This window comes from Zingiber officinale, chromosome 6A (genome assembly GCF_018446385.1).
Source record: "Zingiber officinale cultivar Zhangliang chromosome 6A, Zo_v1.1, whole genome shotgun sequence".
In the NCBI taxonomy this organism is placed as follows: domain Eukaryota; kingdom Viridiplantae; phylum Streptophyta; class Magnoliopsida; order Zingiberales; family Zingiberaceae; genus Zingiber; species Zingiber officinale.
The window spans coordinates 72224915-72252220 of record NC_055997.1 but is presented as its reverse complement, the minus strand read 5'-3'; the positions used below and the strand labels follow the sequence as shown (position 1 = coordinate 72252220).

General features: G+C 35.9%; 1 protein-coding gene and 1 long non-coding RNA gene across 2 annotated transcripts; both read right to left on the bottom strand.

Annotated features, from left to right (window-relative positions):
* Positions 1-3821: 3821 nt before the first annotated feature.
* Positions 3822-7754, bottom strand: LOC121994065 (histidine biosynthesis bifunctional protein hisIE, chloroplastic-like). The gene is made up of 4 exons (XM_042548238.1): positions 6074-7754; positions 5902-5997; positions 5645-5796; positions 3822-4052 (listed from the first exon to the last, which is right to left on the bottom strand). The coding sequence occupies exons 1-4, from the start codon at positions 6230-6232 to the stop codon at positions 3887-3889; spliced, it is 573 nt and encodes a 190-aa protein (XP_042404172.1). The 5' UTR covers positions 6233-7754; the 3' UTR covers positions 3822-3886.
* An 11052-nt stretch (positions 7755-18806) lies between these two features.
* On the bottom strand, positions 18807-25997 carry LOC121996546. Its single transcript, XR_006116111.1, has 2 exons — positions 25936-25997; positions 18807-19908 (listed from the first exon to the last, which is right to left on the bottom strand). It is a non-coding gene; the product is annotated as an uncharacterized LOC121996546 (long non-coding RNA).
* Between the last annotated feature and the right edge of the window lie 1309 nt (positions 25998-27306).

Genomic DNA, 27306 nt, shown 5'->3' with positions numbered 1-27306 from the left:
TTGGAATATTCTCGGATAATTAGTAGTTTGATGTATCACAAACTGCACACGTCCGGATATTGCTTGTGTGGTCAACAAACTGAGTCATTTTACGAGCAATCCAAATAACACCCATTAAAAAGCACTTATGCGAGTTCTTAGATATTTAAAATATACTATGAACTACGGATTACATTACGGAAAGTATCCTGCAGTATTGGAGGGATATTGTAATGCTAATTGGATATCAGATACAAAAGACTCTAAATCCACTAGTGGATATGTATTCACGATTGGTGGGGGAGCAGTATCTTGGAAATCCACTAAGCAAACGTGCATAGCTCGGTCAACAATGGAATCCGAGTTTATAGCACTTGACAAAGCAGCTGAAGAAGCTGAATGACTGCGAAATTTCTTGGAAGATGTTCCGAGCTGGACGAAACATGTGCCAGCCGTACTTATCCATTGTGATAGTCAATCAGAAATTGGAAGGGCACAGAGTAGTATGTGTAATGGTAAGTCATAACATATACATCGTCGACACCATTAAGCAGTTGATCTTGAACAGAGTGATTGTAATCGACTATGTCAAATCTAAGGATAATTTGGCAGATCCCCTTACGAAGGGGCTAAGTCGAGATCAAGTATATACTGCTCATCAAGAGGAATGAGATTAAAAATCTACAACTAAAAACGACTGTAGCGGTAACCCAGCCTTGTTGACTGGAGATCCCAAGATCTTGGTTCAATGGGACAACGAAGTTACAGAAGTTGTGTAACAGCACAAGAGAAATGATTATATCTACTATCCCAATTCTAGGATGATTTGGTGTCGTCTTACCACATGTAGTGAGGATAAATTTATGTTTTTCCTGACTTCTATACCTTATAAAGGTGGAGTATGGTGGGATACTCTTGATAGAAATGTCACCTATGTGAGTGTGAAGACAGACCGCTTTAATGAAATACTCATGAATCGAAGATGGTGTCCATGGCCGAAACGGAACCAACCATAAGAACCAAAAGTGGGTGAGATAAGTCTCTGTGTGGGTGTTATTGTCTTAGTATACACCAACAGCTAAGTAGTTCAAGACATCATGTTCACTGCGAAGCCTAGTATGCTCGATAGCATTCCACTACGAAAGGTTTAAAGCCACAAGGTACCTTTCCCGATACATTGACTTATCGATTGGACTCTTGTAAAGTGTCAGCATGCATATATGCACTACATGCATTAATTTTCATTCATGTGGGGGATTGTTGGATATGATTTTGCAAACCAAAATCTTGGTGCCATCGATCGTTGAAAGTCAAGTTTGACTTCAAAATCGAAATCTACGTTTCGCGTAGATAAATCTGGACTATTAATTTTCTCAAAACCGATTATGGGTAAATGAGAAATTAATTGTTCAAAGATGTGCTCAAATTAACATTAAGGAAAAAAGATGGAGTTTTAGTCCCACATCGTTAACCGGCGAGAGCCAGCGTTTCCTTATATGTGTTGCTGTGTTAATGTTGTTAATACAAAAGCACAGGCACTCTCTACCCTTGGGCGAGCAGGTGCACCCGCCATGCGCGCAATGAGCACTTTGTTGGCGCACTTTGCACTTCGCATCGTCGTGAGGAGCTTTAATTATGCTCCACATGGCGGTGACGTGGCATGGTCGGTGACGCCACGTGGCGGTGACATTGCATGTCAAGTGACGAGGCAGTGCCTATGTGGCACGTGACTGTGTAGAGATCAATAACTGGATTGAGCGAACAGATGGTGACCGTCGGATCAAAGATGAGGACATATCGCAAGCAAATGCAATCTGGAGCGTCGGATTCGATATGAAGCGTCGGATTAAATGTTGTAATTTGACGGCTGAGATCAAGATGAGATATGAAGAGTTATATCTCTTCAGATCTTGAGATTAAAAGACATCTGAAGAGTTATATCTCTTCAGATAACTGAGATCAAAAGACTATTAAAGGGTTATACATTTTCAAAATGAACGATCCAAATCAGTCTAAACCAAGGTTACTTACCTCTCTCCTTCTTGGAAATCATTCATTCGAAAAGCATTTGCATTCAAACCATTCATCCATCTCTTGCATAAGAAGAGTCTAAAAAGCCTACGAGAAGGCTCGTCGGTCTCAAAATTTGAAGTGCTACTATTTCGAGTCGTCGTTGTATCTTGGGAATGAATTGCTACTATCCGTGAGCACCGTAGCGGAGCAATATCGTTTTACGGAGATAATGTCGAACACTAGCCTCGACGACAACTTAGTTTGCTTCCTCTCGGCAGCAATCTCCCGAAAGTCTCGACAGTCGACTATGTCAAATACCGAAGAGCAAATTCAGAGGTTTGAGGACCTCACATAAGGTCCATGGTGGCAAAAGGTCCATGAACCTAGGATGGTAAGCTTTTTGAGAGATAGATGTTTTCACCCATGGTGATGGTCATGACATTCAATTGAATCAAACCGACAAGACTGAGGAAGAGGATGCAGACAACCTTGTCACCAACATCGGGATGGGGCAAAGTGACGATTCTCTTGCAATTACTAGGAAAGACAAAGAACTTGTGGAGATATCTTATCGGGCAGTGTAGTCTGCACCTTCATGTACGCAGTGCTGACTCAGAGAAAAAAGGTAAAGGGTCCTGTGCCCTCGATGATGGAAGCTCAATCACCTTGATGCTTTTTGGACAGGTTATCCTAACTCTGTAGCATCCAAAATCCTTTTGTTCCTTTAAAATTTGAAATGTCTTCTAGGTCCGACTATACTTCACTATGACTGAGTTGTGTTTTTTTTTTTTATTCAAGAATCATGAAGATATTATTTTTTTTATTCCGGAAAGTCAGTCTTGTTTTTTTTTTTTTTTAATGTTCATGTAATTCAGTCGACTCAGTTATGGATCCGTATTACATGTTAGTCAAGATTGTTCAACTCTTTCTTTCAAGGATTGCATATTAATATGTTTGTTATTTTTGCTTCTGTCAATTTTGGGCTGATAAAATTTCACCAAAAATTGTGAACATTTCCGGTTAGGGACGAGCAAAAATTGAGAATTTGAATTTAAAAATTAATCCAGTTATTTCATAATTTCAATTGATTAAAAAAAATTATTTTGAATATTTTGATTAGCGTTTAATTTTACAGTTTCTAATTAGATCATACCGAATAAATCAAAATTTAACACTACTATCATGTTAATTTTCAAAAATTAAAACCATAGCTGATTGAGATCTAACACCTCAACCAATTTTTATTGAAAAAAATGTGATCGATTCATTCAAAAAAAAATAATTTATTTGATTTCGATTTAATTTCATTCGATTTTAAACTGATTTCTGACTATAAAATTTAAATTCAATAACAGAAAAAATTAATTTGGTTGTAAACTTAAAAATTATATAATACATTATTAATTGCTCAGATAATAAGCCACAGACTCTATAGAGTTGTTTTTTTTTTAAATAATGAATATTTTCTCAGTTTTTTCATTTTCTAATTTCTAAAAAAATAATTTAAAATTGAATAAAATTTAAAATATTAATCATCGGTTTTTTTTAACATTAGAGTATAATAAAATTCATTTTTTACATGAAAATATTTAACTTTCCTCAAAAAAAAAATGGAAATAAAAAACAATGAGTTGTTTCATTTATATGTGCATGTTTTGTTACCGTTTTTTAATTACTATATTGAGGTTAGTGCAAAGATTATAATTGAATCACGAACACGTAATATGAAAATTATAAAACTAAAGGATTCCAATTGAGGAATCACAACCTAAAGATAGGATCTATCCAAAATAACACTATGCAAAATGGATTACAACTTATAACTACGATACATTAAACTCATACAGGTGATTATAAAATTAGGAAATTTGAATGTCTATGCATAATATAATTCTTACTTCAAGAATCTTTTTCTAAGGACTTCAAGGACCTCCTCCATTTTTACATCCTTAAGCTTGAGCAATACCGTTGCATGGTATATCAGATCTGCCATCTCTGATGCAGTTCGAGTCTTGTCTTCATTTTGGAGCAATGTTTCTACGAGCTCTGAGGCCTCTTCTCTGAAAGCATAGGATCCAAAACACCGTAATGCATTATTCAACATGTAAAGTATCAGCTAAGAACAACAAAGTGAATTAAGCGTTAGTTTAAACAGGTCGAACAAGATCTCATCTTAATCAAGCTCCAACTCCAAGGAAGCCATAGTTAAAAGAAACAATAAACATCTTAATGATATTGAATAAACTTTTCTATGGTTCATTTTTCATTCGAATTCACGGCTTCAACTCTAATTGATTCAATTTACCAACTATTAAATTCACAAACTATCTTCAATCATAATAATCTCATTTTATTATTATTTTTTTAACGTTCCTCACTCTTCTTGCCTAAACCAAGTTGTGATTGATTGGTTTCTATCATAAACAAAATAATTTGGAACCCATCATTTGTTAAAGAAACTTAATTAGAATTTTAAAAATTTGTAAATATATCTACATCGAGATTGATCAAAGTGCAGTCTTATTATCCTAAATCATTATACATCATTCTTCTACATATCATATGACTATCATATGTTTTACCTTCTTATTTTTGCTGATTCATTATGTATATTATGCATGATCCTTTTTTTAGATACTTTATCTGTAGAGATAATTGAAGATTAAATTAGTATAAGGTTGGATACAGATATGTGAGCATATGCAATACAGCGAGTCAGCATAGCATAGGCCGAATGCCATACTTAAACAAGACTGTTTACAATACATATTGAGACAAAGATATTATGTATCAGTAAACATGTAAAAAGATAAAATTAACATACATATAATACCTCAAGCATATAGGAGATACTGTATTAAATCTTAAACATGCATACAAACAAGATATGGATCGATTAGCATTAATGTTCATGATCATGTTCACAAGTTCTACTAATGAACAATTTATGATTCTTCATAAACATTCACAAGTCAAAAATGCTAAGTTCATGTTTGGGTTTGGCTTATTGCCCAAGCTTAATGATTCTATCAAGGTTTTTTTTATGTTTATTGAACAAACATGGTCGAGCTCTTATTGAGTGGAGTATCAAATCTGTTTGTGAAGTTTGACTCACTTACAGCCATATTGAATACTCACCAACTCTGGATTTACCAATCTTGGCTTGAACAAGTACCATCTTCCATGTAGTAGAATAGTTTGGAAAGATACAAATAACAAGATAAGTTGTTGTACCACACAAAAGAAGCAGTATAGTTTGTACCTACTCAAGTTTAGTTTGTACCTACTCAAGGTTCTCCATTGTTAAACTGCTATTATACAGATATCATAGTTATTAAAAACTTATCAATTTGTTAAATCTCATCAGGGTCAACCACACACAAACATTAATTTAGAGTGAACTAAATCTCATGGCATTTTTAATTCATTGACTAAATACCAATTGATATCAAGCTTCAATATATCAGGACCCTTGTCTTTTGACAAAATTGTCGGGTCAATATATCCCTGAGGACTGAGGTCCAAAAAATGGTTGGCAAAGAACAATAGAAACTAACCCAACATGAACTGGAAAATTATATCAACCGCGATATACAAAAAAATAATTCCCAGTTCTGCATGAGTTGTATGTGACAGTAATGAAGACACACACCTGACTTTGGAGCAAAGTAACTCGTTGTCAAGAAGCAACTTCTTCGTCCATGATGATTTTCCATTTTTCAATGAGTCGATTTCATCCTTGCATTGTGAAATTGTAGCCTCCAATGAGTATAAGGTTGTAGATGCTAGATGATCTTGGATGGACTGTAAGCAATGATGTAGATAGACTACCACAAGATTCCAAAATAACCAAGAAGCGTAGCAGAAAGAAGATACTAAACAGTCTTGAGAAATGTCTAGATTACAAACCTCTTGATCATCCAAAAGATCATATACAGACGAATAGTAACAGGTCTCTACTCCAGTATGGCAGGTTGGTCCAAGAGGCTTCCCAAGGTATATGATCTAAACAAAGGTAGTAAAAGTAATGCATCAAAATCTTTGATCAAACACAACACTAAATTATCTTCTGAAAGCTTACTGAATCATGATCACAATCAAGAAAAATGTCATGGACATTTATGAAATTCATAGAGGTCTCTCCCTTCGTCCACAAGGTTGACCTTGATTTACTGTAGAAAGTTGCCTTCTGAGACGCAATGGTAACTGCGAGTGCTTCTTTGTTGGCAAAACCCAGCATCAAAATAGCTCCAGTGTCCACGTTTTGTGCAATAGCAGCTGCCAACCCTTTGCTGTCCCATTTGACACTTCTAATAGTGTTTCTACCTGAGCTATATCCTTCATTTAGTTACCTTGGCGTCGCTCGTTCCTTTGTGTAGTTCGACTAGCTTGTCCCATAATTCCTTCGCATTTTGGTGTGGACCCACTCGGTTCAGCTCTTCTCTCGTCAGCCCGCATTGTAGTGTGTTGAGGACTTTGAAGTCTGTTAAGACTTTCTTTTTCATGTTCGAAGTCTACTGTTATGGGTCCAGTGGATTTCCGGAGTTGTCGATCGACGCCCTGTAGCCTCTGGTGACGCTAAACCACTGGTCGAAGTCGGTCTTTAGATAAATCTCCATTCACTTCTTCTAGTAGGGAAAGTCATCACCGTTGAATAGAAGGGGACGGACAGTGTTATATCCTTCGTTCAAGGCTATAGATCTTGTACACAAGAAAACGAGGAGAGAAATCTCAATACTTGGACTTGGATTAGTAGTGCGGGAATAAATTAAAAAGAATCTAAAACTGAATTGGTGTTGCACCAGTTCAGTTTAATTGCTACGAAAAACTTCCAAAAATGTAATGATACCAGTTTGGATTATAACGTAAAACTTAAAGCCGAAATAAACTGAAAAAGAATTTCACCCCCCTTTGTCTGACTGATGGTTGCACCAAATCAGAACGGTACCTGCTCTGATACCACTTGTTGGATCGTGAAAAGTCGCTAGAGGGGGGGGGGGGTTAATAGCGATTGAAAAAATATCATAGCAAAATCGAGTGCACAGCGGAAAAGAAAAATAAAACAATGCTAGCACGAACTAATTTACTTGGTTCGAAGCCTTCTACTCCAAGGCCCGCACTCGTCGAGTGCTTTCGTTAGGCAATCACTAGCAGTTAATAAAAATGTTACAAATGTAAATACAGGAACTTTAAAGAGAAAATACCAACAACAATAAAAGAAAGAAGATTTTAGCAGCAAGTTGTCGGAGAAGCAGCGTCGCAGGAGCACAGTGCAGTAGAGCAGTGGTTGGAAGACGTTGTTGTTGTTTTGTTCCAGGGCTCACCCTCCTATATAGCAAGCTCCGGGCGCCCGGATCCCCCTGGACTCTGACGTAGCTCAGCCAACCAGAGCGCTCCACGTTGTGATGAGTGCGAGGAGATAGAATTTGCATTCCGAGCGCCTGGAACTTCTTGCAAGAAAACGTTACTCTGAGGCAAATGCAAATTATACTATCCTGTAAAATAAAGTGCTAGCACAGTTATAATAAAAGAGTAGTCATTAGATTTTGTCTCACCGAGACCGGAATCTAATTAAGATCTCAACTTAGATTTCTGAAATGGTTCTAAGTTGGATCAGTGCCTAAGTTCCTTAATCGGGAACGTATCCTCACCAAGTCATTCCTCTCCAGTGACTTATCTTAACTTACTTGTCAGACGTCCGGTTAGCCCATCGACCCATCTGGACTTCGTGCCAGCTATCAGGTCAGTCCGTCAACCTAGCTGGACATTGTGCCAGACATCTGGTCAGCCCATCGACCTGTTTGGACTTCGTGCCAGCTATCCGATCGACCCGTCAACCTAGCTGAGCTTCGTGCTAGACATCCGGTCAGCCCGTCGACCTGTCTGGGCTTCATGCAAGCTATCTGGTCTACCCATCGACCTAGCTGGGCTTCTCATGCACACTTAGTAAAAGTGTTAGATCGCAATGAAACTAACTTAACCTATTTTTTCATTCATCAAAACCTGAGTTAGACTGTTAGTGCTAATCGCACCAACATGTTTTCAAACTTTGGGTTGAAAGCAACGCCGATGTCCGCCCCCGGTCGGTCCAGGTCGCGGGGTGTGATACATAGGGTGCTTGATATTACTTTTTACTCCAAGAAATTAGAGATTGAACTTAGATGATGAATATCATGGATCGATTGAGAAGCTAGGAAGGACTTAAGCCTCATGGGTAGTCATAGAGTTTCGAGAAGAACCGAAGATGATGTGTAAATCCTATATTGGATTACAATGGTTGTAATCTTGATTTTGTTGTTAAATTAGAATTCTTTAATTTTATAAATATTTTAGGTAGATGTTAGACTCTAATTAGGTTAGGATGTCCCTAATTAGTGATTATTGAGAGGCTCAAATCTATAACCTTATGATTGGTTTATGCAAAATTATACCATGAGTAAGAGAAACTTCCTAGGCAATGTTAGTAATCTAGAATAGGGTTTCTAGTTGAGTGGGGTAGGTCAGTTGATTATCTAGGATTGATAGTTGATTAGCTATCGAGTTTAAGTGCTAAAATATTTTTATTTGAGTAAAAATCAACTTAAATAGTTTTCTAATCAAGTAGAAGAATGATGAATTTGTTGGTGCAGGTTGTACCAGAATCAAACCTAAGTTTTGTTGTTGTCAACGATTCAAGTTAAGTCTTGTTGTGATCTAACAAATTGACCAAGTGTGCAGGCTATTTACTCAACCGGGAAAGACCTAGTTGGAGCTAGGCAAGAGATGTTTTAGCAGATCATGGAACCCAGGTGAAAGTCCAAGTAGGTCGAGAGGACCTGACACTTGACGGTGTGATCGAGAGGTTTGGAGGACCGAAAATCAAGAGAAAAGTCATGGTGAGCCGATCAAGGCTAAGTGAAAAATCCAAACTAGATCTGGAGGATCAATGCTTGGTAGGTAGGTTGAGATAAACAGCTGGAGGAGCGACAGTAAGATCGGGTTCCAGAAGGGAACAACCTAAGGTTGTTTATCCAATTGAAGAAACCGAGAAGGTTTCCAATTTGAGATCAAGACAGTTGAACTGTCTCTTACTACTCATGCATTTTATATAACTGCGCTAACATCTGTTTTGCAGGACTATATTATCTAACACTATTTTGTAGGAATGGTCGGATCGGTCAATCGAACGCAAGGATCGGTCGACCGAACCTGGTTGACTCAACACAGATCAATTATGTCAGCAACGATCAGAAGCAAAAGGAAAATACACTGATCGGTCGACCGAACGATCAACATTAAAGACAACAATAAATGCAAATCTCGACAAATCTCGATAAACAGGGAAGGAGCCTGTTCGGTCGACCGAAAGGAGACATCGGTCGACTGAACCCTTAATGGTCATTAATTGCTGAAGATCGAATCAATGTCGGATTCCAGCCAGGAAGGAAGGGAGCTGGTTCGGTCGACCGAACCCAGGGATCGGTCGACCAAACATTGACGGTTCTTATAAAAAGAGCTCGAGGTCCGAGGTAAAAGACAACTCTCTGTTCTGCTTCGAAAATCATCTGTGCAAACTTCTGCTACTGCTCTACGACTCGCAAGCTGCTCCATCCAGAAGTGCCGACCAAGCTTCGTCTTCAATCAATTGTCGGTATATTTTATTTTAGAAAAGCTTACATTGTACTTAATTCAAGTAAGATAGTAGGCGGTTACTATCTTACTCATCTTTTGTACGCACTGCTTCTTTCCGAGGTTTTCGGAAAGAAGAGATTTAGTGGATTGCCCATCGGTGCGGTCAAGGATCGTAGACCTTGGAGTAGGAGTCGACCTAAGCTTCGAACCAAGTAATTGAACTGTTCTTTATTTTTCCGCTGTACAACTTTGTCCTTAACAAGAAAAAGAAAAGTTTTAAAAGCACGATATTCCCCCCCCCCCCCCCCCTCTCAATCGCACTCATCTGATCCACCAATTGGTATCAGAGCCTCGTAAGCTCTGAAATTACTTAATTATTTTTCAAAGTACCTTTTAAAACTTTTCTTTCATGTATACTTTTTCTTTTAGTTTTTTCTTTTTTCTCTTATTTTTTTTTAGTACTGCCAATCCCAAGATGAAAGTCTTGGAAATTGGTTGTTATTTTTTAATTCAAGGATGTCAAACTCCTACCAAGAATGATATAGTACTGTTAGGCCTCCTCTCTTCAAAGGGGAGAACTTTAGGTATTAGAAGAACAGAATGGAATGTTACCTTAAGTCTGATGTTGAGCTTTAGTCCAAGATACTGAAAGGTTACTTACCTCCCACAAAAGATGGAACGCCACTAGAGCCTGAAGAGTGGACTCCTCCAATGATCAATAAGGCACAACTAAATTTCAAGGCGATCAATACCATTCAGTGCGGGCTCACAATAGAGGAGTTGAACCGAGTCAGCCCCTATGACAACGCTAAGGAATTGTGGGACTGCCTAGTAAAACTACACAAAGGGACTGACGAGTCTAAGGTAAATAAAAGGGACTTACTTTTAAATAATTTATTCAATATTAAAAAGCTCCCCGAAGAGACGGCTTCGCAACTACACGCTCGACTGAAGGACATTCTCAACGGCCTTCATCTGATCGGACACAACCTGGAAAATCACGACACAATAAGGTACACATTAAATGCTTTTCCGCGGAATGCTTTGTGGGTATCAATTGTAGATGCTTACAAAGTTTCTAAGGATCTTTCAATTCTTAAGTTAAATGAGTTATTTTATGAATTGGAATTACATGAACAATCTAACGTAAGCCATGTCGAGGAAGGAGTCGCTTTGTATGCAGGTCCAAGCAAGGAAACTAAACCAAGAACAAAGATCGAGTCAGAAAGTGAGTCAGACTCTGACTCAACCAATGAAGAAGAACTAGTTAACATGGTTCGGAGATTGCTGACGAAGAAGAAATTCAGAAGAAGTACCAAAAAGACACCACTCAACCAGATGCAAAATAAATCAGAAATGATTTGTTACGGATGCAACAAGAAGGGGCATTTCAAAAACGAATGCCCAAATCGGAAGGAAGAAAGGCCCAAGTCGACAAGAAGAAAGAAAGCCCTCCAAGTGACATGGGATGAGACTTCTTCTGACGAATCTAGCACGAAACAAACAAAGCACTTGAGCCATCTTGCATTTATGGCAAGAAATGAAGATTCCGACTCCGAGTCCGATGAAGAGTATGAATCCGAGATCAACATCGAATCCGAGAAAAGCCACGGATCCACATCCGTTTCCGAAGGTCCAAATATGATAACAATTTATTCAAAGTCTAACTTACTTAAAGTAATTAAATGCTTATTTAAAAATTGTCAAAATCTGAAAAACAAAATAATTTGTTACTTAAGGAAATAGACCACCTTAATAAGCAAGTTAACTTGAGTGACTCGACTAACCAAGTTTAAGTCGGAACTTCAACTTAAGTTGAAAAACTTGAGGAGAAAAATTTCAACTTGAAGGGTCAAGTCAAGCGACTCAAGAAAATGTTAGAAAAGTTTAAAATGGGATCAAAGTGTCTAAATATGGTACTTAGATCGCAACGAGCCGTGTACAACAAATCGGGACTTGGTTATAAATCAAATCAAACAAATAAATCATATTTATCCTTAATTAGTCAAAATGTCAAAAGTCAAGTCTAAGCATGAGTCCAAATAAAATATTTAACCAAACCAATTAAACCAAATCTCTATTTGATCCCTAAAAGTCAGATTCATTACTTAGGTTGACCATATCTAAGCTATGACTCGGGGGAGCAATTAGAAAGACAATACAACCAACATGATTAACTAATTTTACACACTTAGGATTAGGTTTACTTTCTACTTAGAACGGTTAGATAAAAAAGGTTTACCAAACCCTACAATATAGCATCGGAATGGATTGTGATGATAGTACGTTAAGGAAGCTCTGTCGAAGGCATGTCTAGGCTGAATCTTGTGTATTCTACCTGGTGCACTAGACTTAGTGTATCTAACCGAAGCTATCCCAGTCAAACAAGGGCTAGTTAGATCAAAATATAGTATTAAGTTTTTTGCCAGAAACAGTTTGGAAAGTATTCAGCAAGTGGTCCACCGTTGACACACAAGAAGGTCATATGCCTTGTCACTGAACTGAAAACTTATCCTTAGGAAGCATGCTTGATTAACTCAAAGTTAAATTTGAATCTAACATGGGTTCAATAACCTTTTTCAAACTTAAATAATTTCAAACTTAATTAATTTCAAACTTAAATAATTTCAAACATAATTAATTTAAAAGTTAATTAAAATTTATTTTTAAAAAACTTATTTCAAATTTATTTTAAAAAATAAAATAATAAAATAAAAAATAAAAAAAACTTAATTTAATTTAAAACATTATTACAAACTTAATTAAAATTTATTTTAAAACTTAATTAAAAAAACTTTTAAATCATTAACTAAAACTTAATTAAAAACTTAGAATTAAACGAGGATTCTGTCGACCGAACAATAGGTTTGGTCAACCGAACAAAAAAAATGTTTAATTTATCAGTTGACCAAACCCTTTTATATATCGATCGAAAGAGTAAATTGTCACTTCATGATTCAATTATTCGGTCGACCGAATATTGGTTTCGTCGACCGAACATCTAACTTATATGTCTATAAGAGTAAATTTATTGGTTGACCGAACACTATTCCAGTCGATCGAACATTGATTACCAGGTCAGAAAGGACATCGTGTTAAAGGGATCAGTCGACCATACCCTGTATCGGTCGACCGATCCAACTCTATAAATATGCTGGTCGGGCAGCCACCGAGTCTAATCCAACTCCTCTTATCCTTGTCTTCTTCTCCACCATAGAAGTCGTTGTTAGGATGTATACTAAAAGTCTATCTTTTGGTATAAACATTTATCTAGAAATAAGAATCACATTGGTCAAATGTCTACATTTATGATAAATGTAATTATTCAATTAATTTATATTGTAGATAACATGGTGTGTGGTGTCACACACAGAAGATCATATTATCGGTTCTTTATAAATTATAAACAGTAGCTTACTACCAAGATGGAAAGGAACAAACCATTGGAAGGTCGTAGTGTAATTAGGTATTAGTTTATCTTAACTATATAATTACACTAGCACACTTAGAGTGTATTGAGTAGGATCATTTGAGGTTGCTTCTTTTATACTGACTTTATAAAGGAACAAAGACATCAGTTATTATGGAAATGCGTGCTCTCAATCCTAATATAATAACAAGCACATATATTTGATATTTATTTCTTTAATTTATCAATGGGTGAGATTTAGTTCGATAAATCAATAAGCCCGATAAGTTGGGAAATGATATCACTTATAGTGTGTGTTGTTGATTATAGAAGGAAACTGTGTCCTAGTGATCTAGGTTGAGAATGTCCCCAAGAGGAGCTCATAAGGATTGTTATGTTAAACCCTGCAGGTGGACTTAGTCCGACATGACAATGAAGTTGAGTGGTACTACTCTTGGAGCTAGATATTAATTAAGTGAGTTGTCAGTAACTTACTTAATTAGTGGACATTCGACATCTTAAACACAGGGAGACTAACACACTCATAATAAGAAGGAGCCCAAAATGTAATTTGGGATTGGTGCGGTAGTTCAATAATAGTTCTCTAGTGGAATGAATTATTATTGATAAAATTAAGTTGTGTGTTCGGGGCGAGCACGGGATGCTTAATTTTATCGGGAGACCAAAACCAATTCCTCCTCTCGATCCCTATCGTAGCCTCTTAATTATAAAGTACTATACCCACTTATACTCACCTTCTTACCCATCCCATAGGGGCCGGCCAAACTAGCTTGGAGACCAAGCTAGGGCCGGCCAAAGTTTGGTTCATGGGTGCTTCAAGGTGGCCGGCCCTAGCTTGGGTTCAAGCTTGGTGTGGCCGGCCCAAATTAAAATAAAAGGATTTTTATTTTTTAAAATTTTTTCTTATGTGGATAACATGATTTAAAAAAGAGTTTAAAAATATGAATCTTTCCTTTTATAAGATTCTACAAAAGATTAAGAGAAGAGCTAAATCTCTTTCCTTATTTGTAGATTAAAAGGTTGATTTTAATTTTGGTAAAAACTTTCCTTTTTAATCATGTTCATGATTTAAAAGAAAGTTTAAAAATTAAAAATTCTCTTTTATTAGTTTCTACAAAAGATTAAGAAAAGATTTGATATCTTTCGTTATTTGTAGATTGAAAAGAGATTTTAATTTTTAAAGATAACTTTCCTTTTTGGAAAATTATCCACATGTTTAAAAGAAAGATTTTAATTTATAAAATTTTCTTTTTATTAACCAATCATGAAGGGATAAAAATTATTGAAAAATTTTATAAATTTCCGGAAGCAAATAAGGAAGTTTTAATTTGTGTTTAAAATTTTATTTGCTTGGAGATTTGTATATGGCCGGCCATTGTAAATTGAGAAGAGAAAAATTATTTTTAATTAAATAAATATTTCCTTTTCATGGCAAAAGAATTAAGGAAGTTTTTATTTAAATTTCCTTATTTGCCAAGACCAAGGATTATAAAAGAGGGGGTAGAGGTGCCTTCATGGGTGAACGACTCTATTATTTTCTCCTCTCTTTTTCTCCTTGGGTGTGGCCGGCCCCTCCTCTTTCTTTCTTCTCCATCTTGTGGCCGAACCTCTTCATGCTCTTGGAGTTTTAATTGGTGGCCGGATTCTAGCTTGAAGAAGAAGGAGAGAAAGCTTGCATCCCTTGGAGCTTGGTTGGTGGAAAAAGTTCTTCATCCTTTGGAAGTTTTTGCTTGGCCGAAACTTGAAGGAAGAAGAAGAAGGTGCTAGGTGGTTCTTGTCTCGGAAGATCATTGCCCACACAATGTCCGAGGTTAGAAGAGGAATACGATAGAAGATCAAGAGGTCTTTGTCTTCAAAAGAAAGGTATAACTAGTAATGTTTTTCCGCATCATGCTAGTTTTATTTATTTGTAAAAATACCAAATACAAGAGGCATACGATTCTAGTATTTCGAATTTGTTTTCGATGTTGTGTTCTTTTGTTTTTTCTTTTCCTTGTGATTTGATTGTTCTTTTCGGTTGACCTAAAGTTATTTAAGGAAATTAAATATTAACTTTCCTTAAAAGGCTTTGTCTAGTGGATGGTGGTTGTTCCCATATCCAAGAAGGTCATGTGCCTCGCCACGTCAGTACTGGGAGCCAATTTTGGAAACTAATATTTAATGAAATTAATAACCTAGGTGATTTGGATCGAACGTGTTAAGTTTCGCAGGAGATCCGAGTCTAAACCTAAAAGAACAAATAGATTAAACTTTGGATCAAACGTGTTAAGTTCCGCAGGCGATCCAAGTTTAATTTAAAAGAACACATGGTAGCTAGGAAAAGGTTCGGACCTTTGTACAAAATTTTTGTACAATGGAACCATTAGGTTTTCCGAGTAGCAACCAATAGTCGTTTCACCGATTCTAGCTTCCCTCGGAGCGCGATAATGCCTCAGTAATTCCTTCATATATTCTTTTCTTATCTACTAACATATTGCTAATTTTTCTCCCCTTATGTTAGAGAAAAAAGTAGAACAATTGTACAATGGAAGGCTAGCTCTCTTAATCCTAGTCAGGACCCTAGGTTTTCCACCAAAGAATTACGGCAATCTTTTCCAATAAAAAATTTAAGGTGATACGAACTCGTTCTTGACATTCAATTCTATCAAACCTACTATCCTGAGGCCATAGACATCACACAACACTTTCAACTTGATAGCACTGTCTTTTGCCGGCATGCATACAATCCTATTCTATTTTCTGAATTTTATCACAACTTGTGTGAACTAGACCCCCATCACTATAAGACTAGGGTTGTCGCCCAGGAGATGTTGTTTGATCTTGATATGATTCTTAGATTTTTATGAATATGACCTTTTGTCAACCGTATCTTTTTCAGTGCCTTGCTTCTTGACATCCTGCCTGCTCCCTTCGCTCATCTGACCCTTGACATTATGTATGCTAATTTCTTTGAGGGACCACGTCCTAAGATGGTTGTGTCCTGCATTCATCCATTCACTAAAAAGATGTCCACTATACCCCTCAGTCCGGCAAACAACACTTTTTATAAGATGGTTGTGTCCTGCATTCATCCCTTGTCATCTAGGGATCAGGGAGTCCATTCTTTTCTGATATATGCACTGAGACATAGACTAGATTTTGATATAGGTTACTGGGTGTTCAGATCTATCATCTATTATTCGGGGTACAACACCTCGAATAAAGTTCACATGATTCAGTGTCATGTTCTCACTACCTATATTGCTTCTCTAGGTGTAGGAGTTCATCGAGGTGAGTTGATTGTGTTATCTGATTTAGATCTTGTCGGGATTAGGCAATTGTCTTTAACTAGGATTAAGACTAGCGCCGAGGGCCTTGTATACAAACAGACCCATCCACATTACATTCCACCGGTTGCCGAGGAAGCTATTGCTGAAGATGATCCGATCACAGTCGATGTGCCTCCTCCACCGATTATTGATCCAAGATTTGCCATGATACCTTATTTTGACTTTGCTCAGAGCAGTTCATATGTGCCTCTTCCATCGACTAGTGACTTCTTTACCCGTCTTCGATATTGACATTTTTAGTCAGTTTACCTCTTTAGAGATGAAGATGGATGATCAGTACAACTCACTCCAAGGTCAAATTATAGACTTTTGTCAAGAGATGATGGATCGTACTGATGCATTAGAGAGAGAGCAGAGGAGAATGTTTGATTATTTTCAAGCTGATGGTGAGGATGAGGATGAGTGACCTCTAGGACTTATTATTTTTTATTATTGTACCTATGGGATACTTTGCATTATGTCTATGTATGCTTTTGGATTATTAATCTTCAGTACTAATCTTTCTTAAGTATTGATTGATTACTTTTTACATGTTGTTTTATAGAGTAGATTTCTTGACATGTTTTTAAAAATATTACTTAGTAGTTTTTCAAATTATTTTTATAAAAATCCTCCTTTCAAATTTTGGTTTTCAAAACCTATTTCAAATCTTTTATCTTTCTTGAATAGCCTAGGTTTTTTCCGTAGAATTACATGATCCTATAGTTTTAGGAGCCAGCATCTCACAAGCACACTAGGATTCCTTGCTTGTACAACTTAGAATGGGTGGGATGCTTAGCACTTAGCCTAAGATTTCAGATGCTTAAGTCAGTGCATCACTATAAATCTAGGCTTTAAGCAACATACATTGATCAATTTGAAGTTCACTAGCTAGTAACAACCTAGTTAGTCCCAAATGCTCAAATTGACCAACCTGAGTCAATAGCTTCTATCTTGTGGTAGTTAACTTTGTACAAAAGTTGGACATTTCATCATAAGGACTTTCTTTTTAGTTCTTAAACCATGCTTGGACTTTTAGGATTTTGTCAAATTTAGGGGGAGCTTCAAACAAAATTTTAATTTTTTTAAATCTTTTCCTTTACAAAATTATTTTCCTTACATAATTTTGACCACTTTTCCCTTAGAAATTTTCAAAATTGTACGTATACTATAATTTTGAAAACCTTTTTCAAAATTTTCCTTAGTGACTCTTCAAAAATTTTAAACTTCTAAAGTTTTTTCAAAATTATTTGGCTTTGCTAAAACTCATTTTCATAATTATATGCTTAAGTTTTCTAAAATTTTCAAAATTTCTTGACTTTTCAATTATTTTTTTCTTAAACATTATTTTTGAAAATGTTTCCTAATTTTTATTTTGCAGAATTTTTCTTTGAATCTTGTTTACATTCCGATATATTATCTTTCCAAATCGAGATTCTTACTAATCTTTTCTTTCTTCAATTTTTACTTAGTTTTTTTTTTAAAAAAAATTGCTATCTAGGGTTTGAATGTTTCCCCTATTTTTGATGTGTGTAAAAGGGGGAGAAATAGTTATTTCAGAGGGGGTTATTTAACTCAGGGGGAGAGTTAAAAGTTAAAAATGCTTGTTTATTTAATTTATGCACATTTTAACTTAACTTTGAACCTTGGTTGCCAAACATCAAAAAGGGGGAGACTATTGGTGCAGGTTGCACCAGAATCAAACCTAAGTTTTGATGTTGTCAAAGGTTCAAGTTAAGTCTTGTTGTGATCTAACAAGTTGACCAAGTGTGTAGGTTGATTACTCAATCGGGAAAGACCTAGTTGGAGGTTAGGCAGGAGAAGTCTTAGTAGATCGTGGAACCCAGGTGAAAGACCAAGTAGGTCGAGAGGACTTGACGCTTGGCGGTGTGATTGAGAGGTTTGGAGGACCGAAGATCAAGAGAAAAGTCCTGGCGAGCCGATCAAGGCTAAGTGAAAAGTCCAAACAAGATCTAAAGAATCAATGTTTGGCAGGTAGGTTGAGGTAAACAACTGGGGGAGTGATAAGCGATATCTGTCACACTCGTAAATCAAATTAACAATGTATTTCCACTGAACCCCTTAATTTTGCAATAATGTTGTAGTAACGAGCCCAGGATCGAACCTCGAGGAACTAATGGTAGGATGTAATTTTAGGATCGTATTTTATTCTCATTTTTGGGGTTTTTAATATGAAATTGGGGTTTAAACTTGAATCTAAATCTAACAAAAGTGAAGCACAACAATAAAGAAATTAATCTAAAGCAAGAGTGAAACCTAACTATGTGCCAATGATCAAAGCATAACACATTGTCACCATACATTATAATTAAACCATCAACACACTTAAACTTAATATGAAATAATGAAACGCAATTAAATCTGATCTACAACACCAATTAAAACCCTAACTTAAAACTACCCAACTAAACAATTAATCAAGCACAAATTAAACACAATTAAACTTCAACAAGGTAATGAAATGCTAAATTACTTGGATAAAAACATAACAAACATAAAAATAAATTTGTATCAAGCTACAAAACAGGAATAAAATGAAATTAACCCTAACCGAACCAACTCACAACCATTCTCTACAAGTTTCACACTCTTGCCGTCACACAAGAGTGTCAAAGTCGAGAACACCCAATTCTGGACCTCAGTGGAGAATCTCTACAACGTATCAGCTCGAGGAATGCTCAACAGTGCCGACGGACCACCCCCGACACACTGTGAGCACCTCAAAACCAATCACCTGCTCGAAAATGCTGGAAATATGAAAATCTGGTCTCTGGATCTGGGATGAAGATGCGGATGATGGATTGTGGTCGGATGAAGCTCAGTTACTCTGGAGGACCACCGCCGAACGTTTCTGATGGGAATCGGAGCTCAGATTTGGAGGAACACCTCCAAATCTGGCGGGAACAGAGGCTTGCCAAGATGAGAATTCCACCGGAGAGAACACCTGCCGATGGCTCCAGCTGATCCGGATGATGCTGCCAAGAAGCTCTCCACCGAGGTTGAAGCTTGAGAGAACGATTGGAGAAAGGAAAGGGGCCGAAATATGGAAGAAGATGCCGCGGAACGAAGCTGCGCTGTGGAGGAGTCGACGAAGCCTGGAAGCTACTGTAGCTTCTGTTTTGAATCTGTTCCAGATCTGAACGGACGGCTGAAATCGATTTGGCGCTTGATCAACGGTGAAAAGCCACCCAAAATCCGACCCGGAGGTACTGATCTTCATCTAGGGTCTGGATCTAATCTCCCTGGATCGACCAGATCTTCACTAGATGGTTCAGATCTTCCCAATCTTCGATGAACGACCCAGATTAATTCGGCTTGATCAATGGCTGTATGAACTCCGATTTAATTCAAAACCTCTGGATCTTCATCTATGGATGAGATCTCCTCCTTATTAGGTTGGATGGGCCAGATCTTCAACGGATGGTTCAGATCTCTCTTGTTCTTGATGAACGGCCCATAATGCTCCAAAGCTTGATTGTGTCGTTTAAGCTCTGATTCAAGCCCAATTTCGGTTCAAATAGATCCACATCCACGATCATTTGATGCCTACAAAATAAGAATCAAATATTAGCATCAAATAACACAAAAATAATATCATTTGTAATTAAGTCCAAAATCGGTACAATGCATAAAATATGATGTAACCATGATTTAAACCTATGAAATCAACATCAAACCATGCATATATGAATTAAAATAATACAGTAAAATCATGGTTATCAAATCCCCCACACTTAGTCTTGAATGTCCCGTGCAAGTAAAGAAAACTAAAAATCATCTCTACACAAAAATTCCCTAGCAATACCTAGAAGATAGTAAAAGGAATTTAAGTAAGACCATCTAAATATCACAAATAATCATGAATACAATCCAAACAATAATCAGTAGGTATGGTAGTTTCAATCCAATTGAAAAAATTAAACAAGTTGCAATCTCACAAGGGATTTACCTATTCTATCTCTCACACTCAAACATGTGTATAAGTGGAGCTCACTCAATGCAACTCACAACATTTCACTACCATAAGCTTGCTTATTTTCTAATTCTCCACCACTATAGAACATAGCATACATGAATCAAAAGGATTTCATCAACAAAAATTGAAATGAAAGTAAGAAGAGCAATCGAAATGAATGAAATAGGCAAAAGAAAAGAATTTAGTGAAAAATTGAGGAGATAAGAGTATTGGAGGAATATACTTGATGAGTTGACCAATTTTGATGTGTAAAGAGATAAATACCATTTGTCATCACCAATTCAAAAGATCAAGCTAACCTCTCCTTCAATTTGATGGCAAACCGAAATTTTTGATACTCTATCTCCACTCTTGATACTCTCTTGATAGCTCAATTAATCTCACATCAATTTATAATGAAAAACTCCCTCCCCTACACTGAAAGTATTGGCCGTCTCGGGCAATGAAACAAATCTTGCTATACACATACTTGATACTCGTCAAGCTATTGTTTTTTGCAACTTCTCTTCTATTCCTCTGTTTCTGTCTTTGGCAGATTCAATAAGGATGTGCATTTCTATTGCATTGGTAGAAGACCAAATCAAATTCCATTAACCACCAAATGCAGCTTTGATCACAAAATTCAACACTAATAACACAGCTCCAATTCCAGAGAATTTCAGTTCTTGCACCATTTCCATTCCATATATCAGTTCCAGAAATCAGCACATCTCCTGCATATTAACTTACATGCATTTCTGCTCATTTTTTTCAAAATTTATAACTCCTGCATTTCTGCACAGCAATCTTAAATTTCTGTCCTTCATTTCTGATGACGAACATTATGCTTCTCAATTCTGATTTCAAAGCTGCAAGTGAAGTTTATATTCTGATTTCCAGAATTCAGAATATACAGAACTCATAGCAGCTGCACATTTCCAGAATTCAGCTTCTTTTCACACAGAATTTCTATTTCAGAATTCAAGTTCAAAACTTAAAGTTCAAGGGATCCACTCAATACTGGTTAAGCATGAATTAAATCAATGAGTTCCAAGTCATTACTGATAAGAAATGGCACATGGATTTCTCACAAGCATTTGCATCAAATTCAGCTTCAAAACTCAGATATTTTGCAATGCTATCACATTGAAGTAATTAGGAAGTTAGTCCCGAAATTCAAGTCAATAGCAACAGCAATATCAGAAATTCAGATTCGCGAATAGAAAATCATATCAACATGCTTTCCAAGAACTTAAACATTGCCACTAAATGCAGGTTCATAGCATCAGAAGCCCCCTTTTCCTTTTCTTCCTCTATTATCAAACAAGTTGGGTGCAACATCAGTAGCAACAATCTGGAATTTAGTCTCTCTATTTCTTAAAACTCAACTCAAAAATTACTGCTAGGGCAGTACCACATCAAAACTCCAGTGATACTTTAATTTCAAAAATCTCACCAAGCATTCAATAGACCACGAATGTTCTGATTTGAGCATGTTTCTGCAGATTGAGGATCATTCAGTTTTACACAATTTCCGGCCACCAAAAATTCCAGCATCATATTCATTTACAGCAAAGTGTTTCTGTTCTGTTGCTTCTGCTCAGAATTACAGCAACATATTTGATAACTTTGTCATGCATGTAGTAGAAGACATAAAGAGACCAGAACACCATTTGTTACTGAAAGTACAAGAGCTCCACTTGAGTTTTTCAATGACTTAGTGCTGCTCCAAAAATTTTGGTACTCATTTGATACACAAATTGTTCCAGCTTCCCAGCAGTGATTAGATGAATAAACCACCTCTGAAATTACTACATTTCAGTTCAGAAATCTGTTCAGTTGTAGAGTTTCAATAAGTTTGCACAGAACATGTTACATTCACATTCCAGGTCACTTTTACTGCAGAAACATATATGAACCTCCTGGATTAAGCTTCATCACTACATAAATTGCTCTACTAGTTCTTTTCTTGCATTCCTTCAAATCCAGAAATTAGCTCATTTTTTTTAAAAAAAATCTACCCCTGCAAATTTAGCTACAAGATTTCTATGAGCTCTTCTCAGATTTCATTTCTTGAACTCTATTTCAGAAACAACTAGTTGCTGGAATTTTGGTTTAAAATTCAGAGACTGCTGAAACTTGACTTGCTGGAGTTTCTGCACTATCATCCTACTGCTTAGATGGAGGAATTGCTAACTATACCAACTGCTATAATCCAATTTCAGAAATTGAATTTCAAGAATGCTCACTGATATTGGTACAAAACTTGTATCAAGCACTCTGATTTTAATCCATTAGGAAAAAAACTTCATTTATGAACAAAACTATGAAAATAGATTCACTGAGTTCACAGAAATCCTGCTCTTATAATTCACACCTCAACTAACAATTCTTGCTTTTCAGTTATTTTATGAGATTGCAATTTCAGTTCTGTCCAGTTCCATTAAATTTCACGCATCCATGATTCACTTTCACAGAACTCTTCTGATCACTTATTTTAGCATCAAAATGCAGCCTCCAAATTTCTGCACAGATTTGATGGCCTTGAGAGGAGATCCCATTTATCATTGAATGTACAAACTTTGATGTCAATTTGTTACTGATCAAAAACAGCATAGAAGTTCACCATTAAATATGTACTGGTTGATACATGGGTATCATTTCTGTAGAATTCAATATTACAGAAATTTCACTTCGGATTCTTGGTTTTGGGAATCAAAAGCACATTTCAATACAATCTAGACAGAGTTTCAGAATCCACTTCTGGAATTACAACACATAAATCCTTGAACTCAATAACCTTAGCCTTCTCAAATCATATTTCATCACAAGAAGTCTAATTTCATAAATCAGCTTCTTTGAATCCCAAATTTTTTTCAGAAATCACCACTATTGGTGCAGCAACAATTCATAGATAAACTTCTTCATTTCTGAATTTACAGTTTTTTTTCTTCTTCAGAATTCAGTTCCAAAGAAATTCATCTACTTCCCTTCCTCCATTATATTTACATGTTTAAATCATGGAAGATTTTAGTGGATTAGCAACCCAATTGGTGAATGAAAACCAAGTGCTCCATATGGATATTTACAGGCCTGAGGCTTATAACAGAATCTAGCACAAAACTGATACACCAATTCAAATTCGAATTCTGCATATTTTACAAAATTCCAGCACTTCTTTATTTACTTGACAGCTCTCAGTCAATGAATTCAAATCTCAGCTTCCAGATTTTTGTTTCTCAGATAAGGAATTAAGAGTTCAGCTTGAAATTCGCAATGAATTGACTTAGTTTTGTCTCTGTTCTGTTGCATCTGCTGTACAGAATCATGACTTGTATCAACATTGTCTTATTTACCCACTAAAAATCTAAATATTTCTTCATCTTGCTCCTTAAGACTCTTCACAATGTATAACCTAAAACTTTTCAGGTTTCTACAGTTTCATCTCATTACAATTCTCTTCCCAATTTGGCACTAAAGGCCGAATTTATTTCTATAGCTTTTCCTTTCTGTGTCTGTTTTTTTTTCCTGTGGTTCTTCATCAGTTACATATTTCACACAGTTGCAACAGAAAAGGTCAAAATTTCAGAAGTTGAGCAGCATAAAAAAACTAATCTGTTCAAAATCAACATTTAGAGTTGGCACAATGCTAAGTTCTGATTCCATTTCCAGCAGGTTCATTTTTGGTTTTTCAACCTTCCACCTCACTCCCTTGCAACTATCAATACTGAATTCAGGAACTCAAAAGGTTTTGAATTAGATTCCAGAATCTTACATCCTGATCAGTAAATAGATTGATAAATTTGTATCATTGCATTACTGATTTTCAATTTCTGAGAAGATGTATGTTCCAAAATTCAGCATTTAGTTTCAGTTTTCCTCTAATAACTTGCAAACAACATTTCATTCCCGAAATCTGCAAAGCAGCTCCAAAAACTACAAGACAGCTTCCAATCACAACTTCAACAACAACTTCCTTTTCTGTGTTTTTTTTACTTCAATCTTTTCATCCTGCAGATTACCAACAGCACTTAAATGTTCCAAACAATTTCCCTGAAATCATTACTCACAGCAGTAGCAATTTTCAAAAATCAGAAATGTCTATGGTTGTTGTTACTGCCCTTCCTAATGCATTGGCAATTCTTCATCAGTTATTAAATCCTCCCAAATATTCTGAATTGTTGAGAGCTGAAATACTACCTCTAAAAACCTGCAATCCAGAATCCTGTAACTGCAAATTCAGAATTCCATTAGCTCCGCACTGCACATAGGTTAAAACTTATTCCTGATCAGCAAGAAATTGGCACAACATGTCGAGATTGATATATTCATATTTATGTGTTTTACTGATATGAAATTCATGAGCAGCTTCTGTATCTGATTAAAGAACTGAAATCAGAATAGAAATCAAAACTGATTTTGGCACAAATAATCCATAAAATGACACACACTCAACCCTGATACAACCCTTGTATTCTGATCTTCAAGTGCAGAATTTTCAGATTCATTCGCATCTTCTTGACATGATAAATCATCTAGCAATTCCAATAAATCATACAAAGAAAACTCTTTTCACTTGCTCAAAAATCAAAGGTCTATTCTCATGAAGCCATCCAAAACCTTCAACATCTTCAAATGTATACCAATCATTCCCCACACTTAAACCTTTACCCATCTTGCAAAATCTAACTCATCAAGAATTCAACCAAAACTCTAAATAAAATAGAGCAAGCAAAGATAATCAAAGGTTAAAAATGCTAGATGAGAATTAAAGAAAATTATGGGGAAAGAATTTGGAAATCATGAGGGAACAAGAATGAAGAATGTCCTTCATTTCCATGCATAATATGCTATTGTGACTTTGAAAAGAAATTAAGCAAGTTCTAGAGTTCAATTGCTATGAGTACATGCCACACAAAAATATAATAGAGTTTAGGCTTGTGGTGGTCCTCACTAGGTATTTTATTGCAATCTACTTAATTAATCAAAATGGAATCCACTACCATATTAACCAATATTATGTAAGTAAAGAATCCAATAATGTTAATGACCTAAAATTGATGATCAAATTTAAGAGAATTTTACCATCTTAAAAGTATCACTAGAAAAATTCATGGAGAATTTTATTCAAATGACATGCTATGTATACCAACTAAATGCAAAATGTAAAAACAAAGTGCAAATGCAAAGTATGAAACCAAAGAAAAGTATTAAAAATTTATTAACAAGACATGAATTAAAATGCAAAAGAAAGCGAAATTGGAACCAACTCCCCTTTAATTCCCGGTGGTTGAAGAAGGTTTAGAAGTAGAATCCACCCTGGAAGTGGAGTAATCATGGTTCTACTTAAATTCTTTTTATTCATCCTTTTTCCCTTGAAATTTTTTTTCTAGAGGTCGTAGACAGTTCAGATTTAATACCCATTTCAAACATCTATTGTGTCCTGTAAAAGTAAAGATAAGCAACACATTCCGAACACTATCATGAAAAGATAAATGGGTATCACATTCTACAAATTCAATTAATGGTACCTCTATGAAATTTTCGGATAATTCACAAGAAATTCTCACCTTATCGTGTTGAAAAGTACCTAGAGGTTCTAGAATGGTGTTTATTACCTCCTCATCATCAACTAAATGCTCAGACTCTAGTTCTGGTGAATGTTCAACTTCCTGGAGTGATTCTTGGGTGTTTGTCTCCATAGCACAAGTCCCTACACTTACATCCTCAATTCTTGGTGATTCTTGAGGTAATGCTTCCAGTAAGCATTCCCCTACACTTAAATCATCTTCTGCATCAATACCTGCATCATCAACAACATCTAAAGCAACATCATTAGTAGAATCAAAAGTATTTTCAACTACATCATCATCACAACAATAAAAAGTACTTAAAGAATCTAATGAAGAAGTAGATATAGTGTCAGTCCTGACAAGAGCTCCACAATCTAACTCCTCACTGGCATTTTGTGTTTGTAATTGGTTGATGGATAATGCAATCTGATCTAACTGACTCTGAATATTCTGTATCCTTGCAAATTGTTGCTCTTGATGCTCACTCATTTGTTGAATAACTTCATTACATTTCCAAATTGACTCTGCAAATTGTTCTTGTACAACCTCATACTGATATTCAGGCGCATAAATCCCAGTTTCAGGCTAATAATAATAACTCTGACTCCAATCTCCAAAACGCTGATAATATGGGTCCATGATAAAAAGAATTTCCTGTTCTTACACTAAAATACTAGCAAATAAAATCAGTAGACTCAGGAACAAATAAAATCAACACATGGATATATAAGCATGAAAGCAATTGAAACAAAATTCCTAGGTTTTCCAAAATAAAAACAATCCTAAAATTACCAAACACTGCATATCATTCTGTGTTCCCCGGCAACGGTGCCAAAATTTGATAAGCGATATCTGTCACACTCGTAAATCAAATTAACAATGTATTTCCACTGAACCCCTTAATTTCGCAATAATGTTGTAGTAACGAGCCCAGGATCGAACCTCGTGGAACTAACGGTAGGATGTAATTTTAGGATCGTATTTTTTCTCATTTTTGGAGTTTTTAATATGGAATTGGGGGTTTAAACTTGAATCTAAATCTAACAAAAGTGAAGCACAACAATAAAGAAATTAATCTAAAGCAAGAGTGAAACCTAACTATGTGTCAATGATCAAACCATAACGCATTGTCACCCTACATTATAATTAAACCATCAACACACTTAAACTAAATATGAAATAATGAAACGTAATTAAATCTGATCTACAGCACCAATTAAAACCCTAACTTAAAACTACCCAACTAAACAATTAATCAAGCACAAATTAAACATAATTAAACTTCAAGAAGGTAATGAAATGCTAAATTACTTGCATAAAAATATAACAAACATAAAAATAAATCTCTATCAAGCTACAAAATAGGAATAAAATGTAATTAACCCTAACTGAACCAACTCACAACCATTCGCTACA